The 18,484-nt window shown below is 49.1% G+C and overlaps 2 protein-coding genes across 3 annotated transcripts in view; both read right to left on the minus strand.

Annotated features, from left to right (window-relative positions):
* Window positions 1–7,492: 7,492 nt before the first annotated feature.
* On the minus strand, window positions 7,493–10,617 carry OLFML3 (olfactomedin like 3). The gene is made up of 3 exons (XM_066247242.1): window positions 10,054–10,617; window positions 9,109–9,394; window positions 7,493–8,752 (listed from the first exon to the last, which is right to left on the minus strand). Exons 1-3 carry the CDS (start codon window positions 10,165–10,167, stop codon window positions 7,932–7,934), a joined length of 1,221 nt encoding a protein of 406 aa, XP_066103339.1. The 5' UTR covers window positions 10,168–10,617; the 3' UTR covers window positions 7,493–7,931.
* Window positions 10,618–12,092: 1,475 nt separating this feature from the next.
* Window positions 12,093–18,484, minus strand: part of HIPK1 (homeodomain interacting protein kinase 1) — a 55,943-nt gene continuing 49,551 nt past the window's right edge. For both annotated transcript variants that reach the window (XM_066247362.1, XM_066247361.1), the window contains exons 15-16: window positions 17,867–17,997; window positions 12,093–16,797 (exon numbers count right to left, since the gene is read on the minus strand). In XM_066247362.1, coding sequence (XP_066103459.1) covers window positions 16,309–16,797; window positions 17,867–17,997 — 620 coding nt within the window. In that variant the 3' untranslated portion in view covers window positions 12,093–16,308. The remainder of the gene's footprint in view (window positions 16,798–17,866; window positions 17,998–18,484) is intronic.

Below are 18,484 nucleotides of genomic sequence, written 5' to 3' on the forward strand. Positions count from 1 at the left end.
TACCCCCACCTGGGGGCTCTTTCCACACTGTCTTCCCTCCTCCAAAAGGATGATCAGAGAAGATGCAGAAAGCTCAGGCGTTTGACAACTGCGAAGATTTACAGGTCTGGAACACAGCATTCGGCGGCCACAGAACAAAAGTCACGTGTGGTTGGACAGTGATAGATATCTCTAAGACCAGATGCAACCAAAATGGCATTGAAGGAAGGCTCTATCAAAATCAACAGCAAGGTAAGTCCAAAAAGTCAACAGTGAAGGCGCCTAGCGACACATGCTGAACAACTGAAATATCTCGGAGGGAAAATGAGGTTGAGGAAAAAGGCAGCTTGGGAGCAGTATGTTAAGAAAGAAAGAAAGGAAAGAAAGAAAGGAAAGAAAGAAGGGAGGGAAGGAGAGAGGGAAGAAGGAAGAGAGGAAGGGAGGGAGGGAGGGAGGGAGGGAGGGAGGGAGGGAGGGAAGAAGGAAGAGAGGAAGGGAGGGAGGGAGGGAGGGAGGGAGGGAGGGAGGGAGGGAGAAAGAAGGCCAAGAACCGAACACACACACATTGCTGGTGGAGTTGGTTCAGGCACAGAGAAAGGGCGGCTGCATGCACATACCTCTCTTCCCCCTGTGGCTGTAACTGACAATGGGGAGAGCCGTGGGAAAAACGGGCACCATATTTTCCTCCAGAACATGTACAAATCGATAGGAAAGGCAGCTGGAGAACCACTGGATGGAGACAGATGGGTTATAACTCCAGAGATGGCCACTGCCACAGTGTCCACGATGAGACATCGAGAGCCACAGGCCTGGGAATGAGCATTGATTGAACACCTAGACAGCTTATAAACCTGGCTCATCACTCACAGTGAGGACTCAGGAAACTGATCCACCCAGGATGGCACGGCTAGCAAGTGGTGGAGCAAGGATTTGAACTCGGCCTGAGGTCGGGGCTCCAGTCTTCCCACTCTTCCATACGACTGGCCCCTGTCCTTACGAGTTCTGTGGCCTGAGACAAATCCTTTTAATCTCTATAACCCTCAGGTGCCTGAGACCTGCCTCGCTCGTGGGCTTGTATATACCAAAGGAGATAAAGAGCGCCAGCACCTGGCTATCTGAAAAGACTTCTGCAAGCATGATGATGTTAATAAGAGTAACAATAGTATTTATGGAGCATCTACAGTGTGCCAGGCACTGAGCTGGCACTGACCTGACTGCTTTACAGAATCACTTAATTTAATTTGCATAAGTCAGTGAAACTGGTACTATTACCCACATTTTACAAATGAGGAAACTGAGGCTCACACAGGTGAAATAACTTGCTAGCAAGTGGCAGGATTGGGGCGAGGACGTGTTTAACTGCTCCGAAACTCTCGCTATGAACCGGGTGCTGAACAACAAAGGTCCTCCCACTACTTTCTGCAGTTTTATTGCTTTCCTCTCCTGCGGCCACAGGACTTAGAGATGCCTAGTCCTAGTTTGAGTCATTCCTGTAGATGGTGGGGCGAGAAATCATCACTGTGCGAATGCCAGTACATTCTGTCAATGAAAGGAGAATGCTTTCAGTTTTTATCTGTAGTTTTTCTTTGTCCAACTAAATGGAAAAATGCCACCAAGAGCACTTGCTGTTTGCTGGTGACATGCCACCCCTAAGAGAGGTCCTGAGTTAGAAGACAAATAACATCCAGAAGTCCCGGGGTTCACAGCCTACTTGGGGGCATGAATGCAAGTATTTATCAAGCCCCATGTATGAGGCAGGCTCTGTGCTAGGCCCTGGGAACAGAAAGATGAGCCAGATACAACACACTGAGATACAGGCTCCAACTGGGATGTGCCCAGGGTAAATCGGGCCACGGGAAAGACACCTGCCCCTGGTGGGTGGGCAGGGAGATGGTTAGAAAAGACTCCCAGAGGAAGTAGGCTCTCAAAGAGACATACTGTTGTCTCCACTGCTGAAGAGTTTGTATATATCATCTCTAATTCTCACAGCAACAGTCTTATTGGGCAGATATTATTTCCACTTTATATTCAGGAATAAGGGATCATAGCAGTGAGTGGCAGAGCCAGACTCTGATCCCAGGGCCTCTGACTCCAAACTTGCCAGACTCTAAAGTCTGTGCTCTTTCTAACATGTCAGGTTGCCTCTGAGAACAACATGCCACCAGCTCTGATAGAGGAAGGAACAACATACCAGGAAGAAACAGAACAGGAAAAGGGAAGGACCAGGCCATCTAGAGGGTGTCACTGAGGCAGTAAGACTTGAGTGAGCCGTGGTTGAATGATTCAGAACAGGCCTGCATGGGCTCTGTCATTATTCTAGTGAATCCTCTGAGTGATGAGCAGGAAGAAACACTCTTTAAGGGGTCAAGGTCATCTGCCCAGCATTTCAAGGGGTGGGTGACTTTTTGGTGAAAATGAGGAGTCGTCTTTGGGTTGCAGGAAACAGAAAGCCACTCAGACTAACATGAGCAAAAGAAAAAAGAAAAAGAAAAAAAAAGCATTGACCAGTGGTGGCGGTGGACAGAGCTTCGGCCCGGGAGGCTGAGGTTCCAGGTTTGAAACCCCAAGGTTGCTGGTTTGCATGCGGGCTCATCCAGCTTGAGCACAGGGTTGCTGGCTTGAGCGTGGGATCCTAGACTTGACCCCATGGTCACTGGCTTGCAGCCCAAGGTCACTGACTTGAGCAAGGGGTCACTGGCACAGCGGGAGCCCCCCAATCAAGGCACATATGAGAAAGCAATCAATGAACAACTAAAGTGATGCAACTATAAGTTGATGCTTCTCAACTCTCCCTTCCTGTGTGTGTGTCTCTCTCTTGCTTAAAAAAAAATCAAACAAGAGAGGAATAACAACAGAGGGTTGAACTGTGCAGGTCCACTTACATGCAGATTTTAAAAAAATTAATACCTGTACAGTAAGTCCCCAAGTTACAAACATCCAACTTGTGTACAACTTGTACTGACGAACGGAGCGCCATAAGGGCTATTGGTCATCAACTGCAGTTGGACATCAGAGAACATGATACCATAGAGTTACTCAACTCCCATGGCAAAGAACTAACCAATGAAGACCTTATGGAACTAGAACAGTAGATAATAGCATTCAGGAAAGGAAACAGGGACCTAAGGAACTCCAGATCTGAAAAAGTTTTCTACAGAAGAGTCAGCTGATGCTTTTCATCTCACTGAAGCAGGAATGGCAAAGTTAGACGAGCAAGGTTCTGACACAGAGAGGTTCACCAGAGTTTACCATACAGTTACTGAGGGTCTGAGATGCTACAAGACCATTTATAATGAGAGAAAAAAAACCTCTGTACTAACCTCCCCTGATGCTACTTCAGGAAACTGACTCCAGCAGCAGAACCAAAGCCTGGCTCTCTAACACCAGTCCCATCCTCTCCAGCAAGTCCATCATCTTCTGCAGCATCCAAGGTTGTTTAAGGTTGTATTTAAAAATGTTTAAGTATTTATATGCACAGAAAGGTAAAAATAAATACTGCATTAAGACAAATATCTGTCTAAGTTGCATTTAATAGGTAAATGTATCTATCTGTTCCAACTTACGTACAAATTCAACTTAAGAACAAACCTACAGAACCTATCTCGTTCATAACCCGGGGAATGCCTATTCTGTTTACGATCCATGGTTGAGAATCAGATTGTTGGCCTGACCTGTGGTGGCGCAGTGGATAAAGCGTTGACCTGGAAACGCTGAGATCACCGGTTCGAAACCCTGGGCTTGCCTGGTCAAGGCACATATGGGAATTGATGCTTCTAGCTCCTCCCCCTTCTCTCTCTCTGTCTCTCTCTCTCTACTTCTCTCTCTCTCTCCTCTCTAAAAATGGATAAAAAAAAAAAAAGAGAATCAGATTGTTGGAGGGCCAACTGTATGCATTGACATACACCATTTTATGTAGGCGACTTGAGCATCTGCAGATTTCGGTATGGATGGAGGTCCCGTGAGTACTGGGGAGCAATCTAAGTTTTGGAGAAATCAAAAGTTATACGCATATCTTTTGGGCTGGTCTGCACGAGGGTGGGGGTTGAGGGGTTCAGCACCCCTAACCCCCATGTTGTTCAAGGGTCAACTATATTTAAGCATTCAGGCATTTAGTAGAACACTAAGACTAGAAATGCCCTGTGACCACAGGAGGAATGGCTAGAGACAGGACATGTACACCAGCCAGGACGAGCTGCCCTGTCCTGCCCGCTTCTGCTTCTGCTTCTGTCGGATGTCCGCCCTTTCCCTGCCTTCTTTCTCTCACTGCCTCTCACGAGCAGGGCACTTCCCGCTTTCTCGGATCCAATAGTTCTGGTTTGCAGTTCTAAGTCTCAGGAGAGAGAATCCGATCTGTTCCCCTAGGGCCAGCCAGCTATGGCCTGGGAGTGAGGGTGGCCGTTCTCAGAGAAGGCGGAGACTGGGCTGCACAGACCCCCAGAGCCCAGGCCGGAGTGTTCTGGAGAGCTAGCCAACTCTAGATACTGTCAGAGCCCAGGCTCTGGAGGGAGGGTGCCGAGAGGTCTTCGTTTCTACTTTCTCACTCTGCCCTTTAATACGTTGGCTTTCACATTTATAATTCTTCTGTGGAGTTATTAAATCCATAAATAAAGATTTAATCTTTTAAGCTCTGCACTGTGAAAGCAGAAGTTAAAAGAGCAGGCAGAGGGGTGCTTACCAGCCCTGGTGGCTGGGGTCACAGAGGAGGAAGCTTCCAGGTGCTGGGGCGGAGCGGCCGGCAGAGGCTGCTGCTGCTGTTAGGGGCTCTGGGCAGAGGGCCAGCCCCTGCCCTCTGGCTGAGGAACCAGAAAACCCCTCCTGGGCCAGAGGCCACACTGCCGGGACAGCCACAGGCAGCCTGGACAGCGGGTCCTAAGGAGAACTGTCCTGCAGGCTGGGAGACAGCATACCAGGGGAGTCTCAACAGTTCTTAAACTGAGCACGTCCCGACTTAAACCGGGTAGAGAAATGAGGAACAGAGCAAGGGGGGCTCCCAGGAGCCTCGGGGAAGGTTCGCCTACTTAAGGAAAGGGATTACGAAGGGACTGAAATACCAGAGGCTGAGGGAGGAAGAGGGAGAGGGCTCAGAACCCGATCCCAGGGGAAGCACTGAGAGCTGAATCAACAACTTCATTCCTTACATCTCTGCCCACTTCCCCCTAGCCATCTGCGGCTCAGACGGCACTGGCTCCGGTTCCGCATTGAAAGTGACAAGACAGACACTTTGATGTCTCTGGCAGGAGACACTGAGACCAGCACCAGGGATCAGAGCATCTTGAGAATGAAGAGGAGAGCTTAGAAGTTGGGACAGGAAACTCTGGGGCCAGAGCAGGGGTCAGGGAGCCCTCTGAACCCTGCCTGCCTTGTGGTGAGGAGGCTACATCTGGACCGGAGATCTGGAGGAAGGCGGTCCCCACAGCAGCGGCCCCTCGGGCCTCCTGCTGCTGTCCCTGCGTCCCCATCCCTGGCTGTGACCACCTTGGGGCCAGGTGCTGGAGGCACATGTGGGACTTCTCTTTGGGCCTCTGCTTTCCATTGCCTTTTGTTCAACCCAGACCAGGGGCCATTGCCTGTTTCTGTCCAGTGACGGGGGAGGGAGCGTCTGAGGAGAGGCGGTGGCCAGTTTAGGGTGACTGGGTTCAGCTACCGAGGCTCTCTTCTCAAGCAGCAGATAATTTAATTTAATGAATTTGGACAGTTCACTGGATCTGCCCACACAGTTCCACTCACCTTCCAAAATGCTTCCAAAATAGCACCGGCTTTTGTACGGGAGCCAAAAAAGAAAAGAAGGGGAAACAAAAACAAAAAAAAGCAAAAGAAATAAATGACAAGGCCCCAGAGATCTCTGCCCTTTCAGAAAAGTCTGAGTGAACTTTTCCAAAGAAATTTTAATCCCAAGGTGGGGGGGAATCAGCCCTTCTCACTGAGGAATCAGGAAAGAGCCATGAGCCATGCCACAAGCCAGGTGCGCGGCAGAGGGGCCGGTTTTTATACTCACACTGATGACAGTGACAGAGTCCTGGAGCTCTTCTCTCCTCAGGGTCGTCAAAAAGCCACTCCTGATGCTTGGTGCTGTGTCAAGATAACTCTACCCTCTGGCGGCTTCCGACCGGAGACTGACGGGTGGAGTCACACCAGGAGGGAGGGACTCCCGCCAGGTGCGCGCACGCATGCGCACACGCACGCGCACGCACAGTCAGTGCTGCGTGGCCGCCCTGCTCACAGCCTGGATCCCTCTCTCCAGGCTCCATGGAGAACACCCTCCCCTCCTCACACCCCTCCCGGCCTCCACACTGGAGCCATATGTTCTATAGGCAGACCCCCTCTGGGCTGACGGGTGATGGTTACTGGTGCCAGCCCCACATTAGGAGAGAACTAAATGAGAGAGAGCCCCCACCCCCTGAGGTTCCTGCGGCCTTTTTGTCCCCCCTCCTCACCATTCTACGTGGGGAGCAGCTCTGTCTGAGGACAGGAGAGAAGGAAGACAAAGGGGGCTCACGGGGGCCCTGGCTGATCCACCCCATCCTGGGGGGAGGACAGGTACACTGTAGGGAGAAGACCATGATCCTTTTCCCTGCCCCCTTGGGATAAATCACTCCCAGGGCAGCCTGAAGTCAACTTCCCCATAAAACCAGGGGGTCTGGTCCATCAGTCAGTCTGGCTCCCCAGTGCTAGACACGTGACGGGGATATAGCTGAGCTGGGCCTTGTCCAGAGCTTAGCAGGTTCCTAGAGACTGGAGTCTAAAACCTAGGGTTTCCCCATCCTGTTCCCACCCTGCCCCAGATGGTCTCTGGCCATTGCAGACCAGAGGCCAGGGTACCAGGAAGAAAGGGTTAAGTTTCCAGGATTCCTGGACAGACTTCTGCCAGGTTCCAGACCCAGGGTGGGGAGGTGGGGGTGATGAGGGTGGAGACAGGGAATGTGTTGAGAAACTGGTAGGACTAACATCCGAGACATGGTCACTGCCCCTCCACCCAAACCGCAGACGCTGTGGCAGCAGGAAAATCAGAGGTTCAGACCAAGTCAAAATTGTGCAACCCTGGAGACCAGCTCAATGCTGGCGAGGCAGTGGGGCCGGGGGTCGGGGGCAGAGTCCACTCAAGAGGTAAGACTTCAAGTTCTTACTGAAAACACATGCGTTCAGGGCTCTGGCTCCCGCACCAGACTTCAGTGCAATGAAAATCCATTTTCTGGTTCAAAACCTCTAAGAATTGGAATTGGAAGCTCTGCTTTGGCAGTGTCGTGGCCAGAGGCATGGTGCCACCGGTGGTTCTGGGAGGGCTGCTGAGGGTGAGGTGGGTATGGAGGTCTTTGCCCAACCTCCGAAAGTAGAGGATTCTGCTACCTCCCCTCAGTCAAATCCGCAACTGGAGAAGTTCCTTCTCCTCAGCCAGGGAACCCAGCCAAGTCCTTAATGTAGCTGAAGGAGTGGAGATGGGGTGGAGGAGGAACAGAGAGGGTCATGGGGTGAAATATGATCTGAGGGCTGCCGCGAACAAACACAGGCGAGGAGGACCAGTGCTTTTCCTTTTAATGCAAAATGTTTCAGTACAAAATGAGGTGGAGAAAGTCCCATTCTTTGGGGCACTTGACAGTCTCCTCCTAGTCCTCTCTCCTCCAACTCACAGTGAGGCAAGAAATACTCTGTTGCCTCTCAGTGGGGTTGCCCCCTACGAGAGTCAGAGCTCGGAGTCTGGGTGGTGTTTGGCCTGAAATTTGTTGATGTGGGGCAGGAGAGCAGAGTGGACCCTTAGGGTTTTCGTTCTTTTAGCCCTGAGGATCCCTCAAGATCCAGTCCCATACGAAATGAACAGGCCATGAGAACTTGGCTTCCATTGGCCAAAAATATGAGATTTGAACTACAGCTTGCCCACATTTGGAGAATGAGGAACGGGAAATTTAGTGGGGATATAAGTGTATGGAGATGAGAGAGTCGTAACACAAGCGAGCTCCTCAAACTTCTTCCTCTTTGTTCCTCATCTCCAGCTTATAGACAACCTGGTAGCCATCATCCCAGGCATAAAGCTGGCGCTCTCGGGGATTATAGCGGAGGCTGGCGTGGGCACCATATCGGCGAGGGAAGTAAGGGAGGGCAGCCCTTTCGGGGGTCAGCGTGCCACTGGCATCAAAGGAGCACTGGATACGGGCCCGACTGGCAGGGCGAGTGTTATAGACGACGTATAGGGTCCCACAGATGACAAAGGCAGCCTCGGCATTCTCTCTGGGACATGGCGTGTCCCACTGCTGCTCTGTGTCCAGTGTCTGTGGGTCTAACTTGGCTAAACACAAGTGCCTGTCATCTTCCCGGGTGGCATAGACGGCCCAAAGACCCTCCTCATCAGCTGCCAGGTCAATGTATGTGTCTGACGTCAGCCCATATGGGGGGATCAGACCCTCTGCAGGGAATACTGAGCTGTCCACCACTGTTCGGTTCGCCAGGTGGAATTTGATGAGCTGCAAAGTGTTCTCCAACTCACCACCCCCTCCAGGTCCCCCAGGAGGCCTCCGGGCATAATAAAGAAAGCCACCATATACCAGCTGCCCTGTGCCTACCCAGGGGAAGGGGACCCGTATTCGGGAAGCTTTCCGGGCAGCCATGGCAAGGGTGAAGTCGCGCAGCCTTGGGAAGACAAAGGCTGTGTCATTCTGTGTCCCGTCTAACACGTAGATCTTCTCTGTTGGTCCCAGTGGATCCTTGGTCCACAGCCCAGCTGGGCCCCCGAACCGCTTCAGGATCTTCATGGATCTCACCTGTGAGATCGTGTAGCCGCAGTCTGGTGGGGAAGGAGAAAAGCAGAGGCCAAGGGAGTACAGGCAAGAGTTAGACGCCCAGTGCAGGCACCCCGACTCCCAGGTGGGCCATTTGGAGGACAGTAGGCATTTGCCTCCACTCATATGGAGGACTAGAAAAAAGGGCCCTCCAGAAACTCTCCTTAATGGAGCTATCATTACAGAGTTGCCCTAAAAAAGATTCCAGAAGACAGTGTCAAAGAGGACTGGGACAAGGAGAAGAAAGGGAACAGTGGGGACAGTTCCGTGTTCCCAGCAAGGCTCTGGTTCCTCCACGCGGCTGGCCGACGAGGAAGAACCCAGGTTCTCAGAGTTAGGGGCCCGCTCTCAGACCGCTTACCTGTTACCATATCGTACTTCTCGTTTCTTCTGCCCTTGCCTTTGGTCCCAGAGCCTCCGGTCACCTTGTCATCAACTTCCTCACAGGCTGGAGCTGGGTTCTGGGTCTCCAGGTAGTCAACCTCCCGCTCCAGACGGTCCACTCTCCCCGCGATGGTGTCAGCCTCGGTCCTGAGGGCTTCCCGCTCCTTCTCGGCCACCTCCAGCAGTGGCAGCATCTTGTTCTTGAAGTCCCGTAGCTCGACAGCATGCCGACTGCTCTGGTCCTGACACTGGGCCAGCCGTTCCTGAAGGGACGGGGTGGGGGCAGGGCTGTAAGGTTATAATTCCCAGGCTAGAGAGAGGCCCAACCAGGGAGTCAGGAATGGGGAAAACACACTCGGCCAGGCAGCAGACTCCCCTTCAACCCCATAGAAAGGAAACCAGATGTTCAGAGACACTAAATGTGCAGAGGGCCTGGCTCAGATCCCCCCAGGCCCCTGGCCGCTCTGCCTGGCCTCCAGCCTTCTTCTCTGTGGCAGGGCCACTGAGTCATTGAACCCCCAGGGGGTCTAAGTGTGTGGGGTGGGGAGGGGTCTCTGCTCCATTACACAGTTCTCCTGGATTAAGATGCTACAGTCTCCAAAGTGTTAGAAAGGCAGAGAGTTCTCTGGGAACTTCTAACTTGAGCAGAACCACTGGCCCGTCCTGAGACGTATCCCCACAATCCTAGCTCCTTGCCACGGTCCGTCTGTTCTGTCTCATCCCAGGGGTAAAACTCGGAGGTCTCAGCTGCTCTGTGTATGTGGGGGAAGAGGAAGCCTTAGAACTTTGAGAGTCTTCTCATTAAATGCTGGGGCTTTCTATAGGTTCTTACAGAGCCCCGTCTTGTCCTCACCTGATGCCTGACAAAAGGTGAGTGCGGGGGCCCTGCCAGGTGGGGCTGGAAGGAAAAGGAGTCGCTCACCTCTAAGGCAACCAGCCGGCGCTCCATGTACTCCACAAGGTGCTGCTGCTGTCCTTGAAGGGGTCCCGACCACGACCACAGGAGCAAGATGAGGAAAGGAGTCCGGGGTCCCATGGCAGCGGGAGAGCGGGCCGGAGCAGGGGCGTGCAGCCGGGTGCAGCGGCCTCTTCCCCGGGAGCCGCGAGTTAGCTTGAGAGGCGGGATGGGGGCGGGGCCTCTTCTTTCGGGATCCCTGGGTCTCTCTCACTACTCTGGAATGCTTTCAGGCCCTCCACAACCCCCACCCCCCTTTCTGCCAGGACTGATCAAACACAGATGGCCCCACTGCAGAGCAGCCAGAAGCCTTAACCACCTCCCGCCCAGGCTGCAGGCTCCCCAGGCGCGGGGCAGGAGATGGAAACCCTTGGGCAGAGCCTTCTTTCTGGGCAGTCACCCAGAAGGAGCTAGCTGGGGGAGGCTTCAGAGAGCATTCAGTAAACTCTATTCCCATATTATATAGAAGGCTTCCAGCGCTGATTTATGAAACAACGTTCATCAATCCTTCCCTTTCCCAGCAATAACAGCACGGGTTGTTCTCTGCCTTGTTCAGTGGAAGCTGGAAACAGGGGAGAGGAGGTTGGAGGGGAAGAGGGGGGGGGGAATGGCCACAGAGGTCACCGGTAATCCTTCTACTACAGCTCACTGGCGCCACCTAGTGCTACACAGCAGGTATCACCTCGGGATTAATAGGGAAACCAAGGTTTAGATTTGAACTTCATGTGGAATTTTCCACAAAGCAAGCGAAGCAGGCTGAATTTATAGGGGTTTCATCATTAAAATGCAGATTTTTCCACAGGCCACCCAACCACTTTACGGCGTTATCCTAATCTGTCTCTAATTTAGCCTGAAGAAGAGAATATAATTGAGATGAAAGCTATTTGCAAAACAAAACAAAAACAAGTCATTGAGAAGTCATTAATTTAACTGGAAGCATGATTGACAGCAGAGCCTTTCTTTTTTCCTTTTTTTTTTTTAAGATTTTATTTATTGATTTTACAGAAAGGAGAGATGGCAAGGATTCAACTCACAATTGCTTCACTTTTGTTCAACGGTTGCTTGTCATATGAGCCCTGACTGGGCAAGGCCATGGTTTTGAACCAGTAACCCCCGCGTTCCAGGTCAGTGTTTCACTCCCTGCGTCACCACAGGTCAGGCACAGCAGAGCCTTTCTATGTGGCTTTCCTTTGCTTGAAAGCTTCTGGGTATATTCTCTTAGCTGAGGATTATTCAGCAAGTTCATACTATTTTTACATTTATTTATTCAGGAGAAACATCTGAAAAATATGTACGTGCAGTCTAAATCAACACACACGTATTCTGACTTCCCTACTAATGGGAAAGGACTATTGATCATTTCTTTTGGTTATGGTCCAGGAGGGTGTTTTCTAAATATTTCCCATTTCTATATCCCAGCTATGACTGCAGGAGCCCCAAGTGAATTAATGGCCACTATAGGGTTAACTTGGCCTGAACAGCATGTGTCAAAGGCAGTTGAATAAATGTAAATAATGGTAGTGCTTCTTCGGAGACCTGTTGTGATTACTCTACACGGGTCTCTTCTTTATCCAGAGGAATTTTACTCACTTTAGAATCAGGAGAAAGCTGATCAGAAGTGCTCCTTCTCTAAAAAGGACTTTGCTTCTAACAGTGCTGCTTGAACAGAGGGAAAAATAGCATCTTCTTGTGGGGTTCTTAATTTTATTGCTACTTTAGATGGTAGGTGGAACATTCTAGGAAACAGTTTAATTAGGTTGTGTCAGAAGCTTCTGCCTCTTGGGAAGGGCCAGATCCAGATGACCTTAAGGCCCTGGACTCCATTCTTGAGAACTATTCCCAACCAATGCCTGTTCATTCCTGTTGTGGGGGTTTGTATGAAAGATGAGTTTGTCTTTAATATGTAATTTGTCTACTGATTTTCAAATGTATTTAGGTACTCCAAAGATGCCGTCTGGTGATCCCCTTTGTACCCCTTTAACAAAAGTCAAGAACAGCCACATGAATCAGAAAATTTACCCATTTTATTGACGCATCGCAGTTGCTCTACATTTTACCATATTATGTAGAAAATACTGAAAATACAAGCTACTTTGTAAAACCAAAGACAAACATTGAATCCAAAGATAAACTATGTTTTACACAATGGACCCTTTTCCCGTAGTTAGTATTAAATTTTAAATATCTATTTATTTTGTTAAAATGATTATTTTACATACTCCCTAAGTACATCTGCATTACAAACATAGCTCAGTAATTCTCGGAAACTGTTTCTAGAAGCTTGTTGTAAAAGGAAGCACACAACCAGAAAAAGGAGAAAGCAAAAAAAGTTTAAATCGCACACAATAACTAGCATATCAAATACATTTAATAAAGTTGGAATTCCATCGCAATATCAAGGATTCAAAGCAGAAATACTAACATTACATATAATGTACATACAATGTACTGCTACATGTAGTGAGATTATTTTTCAAGCTGAATCAAAACTACACGTTATATAAAGTTTAGCAACAAACAACCATGTAGACATGCTGCACCATCCATCAGTTAAAACAAAATCAAAACAGGAAGTAGGCTCGGGCCAGTCCTGTCACTGAGAGGCAATTTCATTTCCTAACTTAAAACCATCCTAACCAGTAGGGTTTTGCATAAACAACGCTGAGTAAAACACACTGGTGCTTGCCTGGCTCAGGGCAGTCAAGCTTAGCCCCTCTCGTGGGAGATGATGGTGGCTAGCTCTGCAGGAAATGGGAGTTTCTGTTCTTGGGGCTGGTATTGTAGCTGAACACTGACATGGGATCACCTCTTGGAAGCTCTTAAAAACTCTGGGGTGATCAAGTGTCCTGGGGAGCCTAGAGCCACTGTACTTAACCCTTACCCACTTTCTCTCTCGCCCTCAAGGGGAGACGCTAGAAATGCAACTCCCGAGGGGACTTAACGCCTTAGCCTGGTCTGAGGCCAGGTCACTATGACCCGGCCGGCCCGCTGCTAAGATCCAGGGCTTCCTCCCATCCTGTCAGGGCCAGAGAAGGCAAGCCCCAGGGACAGAATATCTAAAGCCACACTGAGCACATACACATTCAGCAGACGCAGGTGGGTTTTTATCTCAGTAAATCATATAGATTAAGACTGAAAATCGCTAAAAATCCTTAAAGCCACAAAATGCTAGTAAGGTGATTTAGGTGATAATATAAGATCTTGGCATCTAAATGGTATTTACCTACTGGACTGGGGGCAGGAGTGAAGTATTTTGTTTTGTTTTTTCCTTCATCTTGTTTTGTACAAAAACAATTCCTATTCCTTTGAGAGGAAGGAAAGCTGAGGAACAAAAAAGTGTTTCCGTTAGAAACTAGATCTGCAGATCTGCCTCTGAGCAAGAAAATCAGAATGTGCTTGGCAAAAAGGAGGCACAAAGACCACACACGCTGACCAGAACACTGCACCACACTAGTGACAGAAACTATACTAACTGCTAGGGTGTCCTGACCAATAGAGCGCTGACAACACAACTCAATTTAATTTAAAAGTACAAAGAAAATGCCAACACGTTCGGGCAGGCTGTCCTGACTATCTGCCCCATCCTGGAAGCCCTTCCTCCTTACAATGAAGAGACTCTGAACTCGCTGATGGCTTCGGCGTTGGGCCCCATGCAGAGCCTGCAGACCAGGCTCCATGAAATCTCCCATCTCCACCCTGCACCTCCCTGACACCATCTCTACAAAGCACCAGTCCTAGACTTATCGCTCAGATATGTCCTTTTCGATTCAGATGGCACACTTCTGTACACAGAGTGACCTTCTTCCCCAGAATCTGTTATGGGCAGAACATCCCCACCCCCAGTACCCTCTATCTGACCCAGATCCATGTCTGAGCTGAGAGTACAAGGACAATTCACAGTTTGAAGGGCTCCCAAAATACACAAGTTATTAAAAAGAAACCTCAAAGCCCAATGACTTAACAGGCTTTGGCTCCTTCTTAATATTCTTCACCAGCTAAGAAACCTTCCTGTGAGTTCCCTGCCACCAGCGGCATCACCAAAGCTTGTAGTATGGGGACATGGGAAGCAATACAACAGGCTCTTTGGTATAAACACATCTGTTATGTTATTTTCAACAAGCAAATATTTTACTAGGAATGTCAACTATTTGCTGGAAGGACTGCCACATGGGAAAACGGGGGGAAAATCTCATTCTCAAAGTGATTGCACATACTTTTTTAAAAAAAGAAAACAATGCATATTAAATACTGGCTTGACTCCTCTCTCCCGCTTCCCGGACACTCTCGGAAGCAGGGCAGCAATGCACAGTGAGAGAGCCACGTGGGGAACGCTCTGTGGGAACGCGGCCGAGATGCCCGAAGGGAAAGAAAGGGGCAGAGATGGCGGGAAGGGAGAAAAGCTGCTGTTTTTATTTTTCAGTGTTGGCAGGGAAACTGAGGACAATGCATTTACACAACACAGCTACTATCCTGTTCTGATAAATCCCAGTGAACAGCTTAGGGTCCACGGGGGCTTGCTGGTCCATCCTAAGGCAAGCTCACTGTAAACGCTATAACCACTACATTATCATATAAGGCACTACAATAAGGGGAGGAGGAGAGAGGGAAGGAAGAGACACACTGAACAACTCCTCACCAGACACACCTGTGCAAAACAAGTCCAAGGGTCTCCTCTCCTTGCAGGCAATGCCCCTGCTCATTCAGCACTACAGTAATATGCTCTAATATAATTGTAATTAGTTCACATACATTCCAACAAGTATCAGTTCATTTTGGTTTAAATACAATGGAGACACCAATTCCATCTCCGGGGTAACACTGGAGGATCAGATACGCACTAAATACACAATTCAAGTGTAATCACTACACATTTGATTACAAATAACATCTTGAGTTAGCAGGAAAAATTGCTTGTTATATTTTTCTAAACAATATGTACATATTTAATTATGCAAAATATTAAAACACCACCATTACAAAACTTCTAAAATATTTTTAAATTCAGTAATAAATTTTTAAAATATTTTCTGCAATTCCTACATGCACTTATTGTATAAGTCTTAATAAGAGAGCATTCAGTTTGCTGCTGGCATACAAAGGAAGCTACTTTAAAGTATAAAAGCTATACACAATGTTCTTATCTGGTTTCAGGTTCCTTAGCTTTCTCCCCAAATAAATCACAGAGAACAGAAGGGAGAGATGAGGCAAGGAGAAAGAGAGGTGTATTATTGAAAATTCATACTAATCTTTAGGCAAAGCTCATCAATGCCAGTATCACATAATACAAAGAGATTTTGCATATAATAAAACCACCACCACCATACAATAATAACCACCTTAATGGCTTTTCCATAATATAATTTAAGCTGAATCAGAGAAGAACTTTTTAAAAAATAATTTTAAAAGAATGCATGGTGCTTCATTTAAAAAGACTACCTGGGGTTTTGCATTTCCACGGCAGATACGGATTCTTGCTCTAAGTTACTAGCAAATGGTGAGCTGCCTTTTTAACGCTACTTTGTAATAAACACAGGAGCAACTGAGAGCATCCCAAAAGTATTACAGAGTAGTACGTAATCAGTTTGCAAAAATACAAATTGCCCATTAAGTATAATGTGACATGAAAACAAGACTACAACACATAAGTTTAAATATCTCACAAACAAAACTAAAATTTTAAGGAGAAATGCCTGATAGTAAAAGGACTTGTGAGACCTACTCTTAAAATAGGCAATTACATCTTGGTTTTTAAACAAGCAAAAAGTAGTGATTTTTCTTTTCCCACTTACTACTATATTTCTAGTCCTGGTATCAGAATTTTTCCTCTGACCAGCAATTACAACAAAACAAAATTAAATAAAGAGGGGTTTCATTTGTTTCTAAAAGCATTTATAGAAATAAAGTCAGAGAGAAAATATTTCAAAGGGTAACTTCAAAATGATAGTTCTTCCTTGGTAACTGCAGAAGATGGGCATCGGAACTCTTCCACATACCAACACTGCTCACAGAAATAAAGAATGAAAATAGGGTACACTTTGGGAGACTACGGCAGTGCAGTCAACACAGACCGGTCCCCAGGGAAGAGCCTCTGCTTCAGCGGCCCCTGCAGAGCAAGTTGCTGGCTAAGGAGTTGCAAGAGAGAGAAGGGCAGAGCTCATCACAGCGCATTATGAAGAACTCAGGGCCGCTGGGCGGCCACGAACCCTCTCTCATGCTCACCAACTACAAGTAGGAATACTGGCTGATCTTGGTGGGACTCAGTGGGTATCCAGTGTAAATTGCTGAGCCTCGGGACGACCCAATGTAGGACTGGGTGGCAAACTGGTGTTGGTACTGAGCAGGGGCCACATTGGCAGAGGTGAGGAGGCTGGGCCCGACACTGACAGGGACCTGGTGCACCAGAGTGCTCGGGTGGGTGGTGTAGGCTGCCGCGTGCCTCGAGGAGCCCTGGGGGGAGAAGAGGTGGGCGATGGAGCTGGTGGAGCCCAGTGCAGTAGCAGAGGTGGGGGCAGCGTACGTATACAGGTGAGGCTGGCTTGGCAAGTGGGCGGGGGCCGGGGCCAGGTGTGGGTGCCCCGTCGAGTGGAGCGGGCTGCCATGCTGGAAAGCGTAGGGGGCTTGGGAGAGCGGGGCCACGAATGCCTGCTGCCTGCGGGGGGCAGGGTTGCTGCTTCTCTCCTGCGAGGTTGGAGCTGACGATGACTGCTGGTTCTAGAAGGAGGAAGAAGGGAGTAAGGAATCTTGCAGTCCCTCTGGTTTAGGCACCAAAGGCCAAGCGGAGAGCTGAGGTTCTAACTTACACTACTTCTGGGCTGTTGCAGCAAGGGTCTCCCAGACGGGCAATGCGGCCACAAGTCAGCCGTCCCGCCCTCTGCCCCTCGGCGGAGCAGATCCTAACCCAGCCCAGACAGCAGCAATGGGCTCTCAGCCCACAGAGGAAAGGGGTGAACGCCGAGTTCAGCGGGTTACCCACTCGCGCAAGTTAGTAACTGGCGACTCAACTCACCCTATTCTGGCATCAGTGAATCTGAGTGTTTCCTAACCTTTCATTCTTGGCAATGTTTTCTTTTGTTCTCCTCTAATTTCTTCACAGCCCTCTTGACTGTGGAGCCTAAAACACATGCACTAACTCTGACTTACATTTGCACTCCTCAGACTCGCACATGCACGCACGCACACTTTCACCCTCCTGGTACACTTTCTCACTACTGGCAGACACCACACAACACCAGAATTTGAGCTGAGGGAAAGGTGAACACACGCAGAATAGTGACCCTCCCCACCTCATCACAGAATCAGACGGAAGGAAAAACCCTAAATCCCAGACTCACACAACATACAGGACTGGAGCTGGTTGACCAAGTGGCCAGAAAGTTTTTCCCTGTCCCTTGCTTCCTGTAAACAGTGTGAGGCTCAGGATATGATCTGGGAGGGAAAGGAAGAGAATCTAGTCTCAAAGCATGTGGTGGTGTAGACCCAGATGCAGACGCAGACGCAGACGCAGACTCAAGCATCTTAGGCTCTTTCTGCATTCCAGACAGTCCTCTCATCTTCCAGGACAGATTAGGTCTGATAGAAAACCTGGGTGTTCATCCTGAACACACGTGCACAGGGATGAAGAGACAGCACATGCGGACCTGACGTCGGCCACAGAACACCACACTGTCCGGCACACAGGGGCTTCACGTGGCTTTATTGAGCGGTCCAGCCAGAAGCAGGCTTCTCCAGAGAGGAGCAGTAGCGGAGCCCTGAACAGAAGCCAGCAGCTCCTGGCGCTTACCTGGCTGAGGTTGAGCGGCTGTGCGGCGCTGGTCCCCCCGCGCTGCGCTCGATACCCCGTCGGGGTGATACAGCATCCAGAGGACTGCCCGCTCACCGAGGCCACTGGCTTGGTCTTACTGCTCAGGAGACCTAAAAGGGCCAGGCCTTCGTTAGCTGTGAGCAGACATCTGCTCAGAAGCACTGGGCTAAACTTTAGATGGCGTCACACAGTATAATCAGTCCCCGTTTGCATGTGGTTTGCAGGAGTTAAGGTTTCAGGTGTAGCTTACTTCCTGAATCACATTTAAACCAAAACATGAACTATAGTCCTCATTTCTTTTCTGTCTTGCTACAAAGCCCGTAAAGCATCTTCAACATGTTCACTTCGGTAAATGTTATCTAATCTTCTACAATGTGCAAGGTACTGGAAATACACACACAAGTAAGGCAACAGTTCCTACCCCCAAGGAGCCTCAGTTTATGTAGGAAGGAATTAAACAAGTGTAGAGATGACAACTTGAAGCTGAGTACGAGACTGGTCATACCTAGGACATTAAGTATCAACAGGGCTTAAAGGAAGACAAAATTATATCTTGCTGGGCATTCACTGTCTTCAAATTCTAAGACACTATAGAGC

The sequence above is a fragment of the Saccopteryx bilineata genome, chromosome 11 (assembly GCF_036850765.1).
Source record: "Saccopteryx bilineata isolate mSacBil1 chromosome 11, mSacBil1_pri_phased_curated, whole genome shotgun sequence".
NCBI classification, from domain to species: Eukaryota; Metazoa; Chordata; class Mammalia; order Chiroptera; family Emballonuridae; genus Saccopteryx; species Saccopteryx bilineata.

Coding starts and splice junctions, on each gene's coding strand:
- OLFML3 (XM_066247242.1), bottom strand. CDS start 10,167: ATGGGACCCCGGACTCCTTTCCTCATCTTGCTCCTGTGGTCGTGGTCG. Junction 9,395..10,053: donor GCCGGCTGGTTGCCTTAGAG/GTGAGCGACTCC, acceptor CCGTCCCTTCAG/GAACGGCTGGCCCAGTGTCA. Junction 8,753..9,108: donor GAAGTACGATATGGTAACAG/GTAAGCGGTCTG, acceptor CTTCCCCACCAG/ACTGCGGCTACACGATCTCA.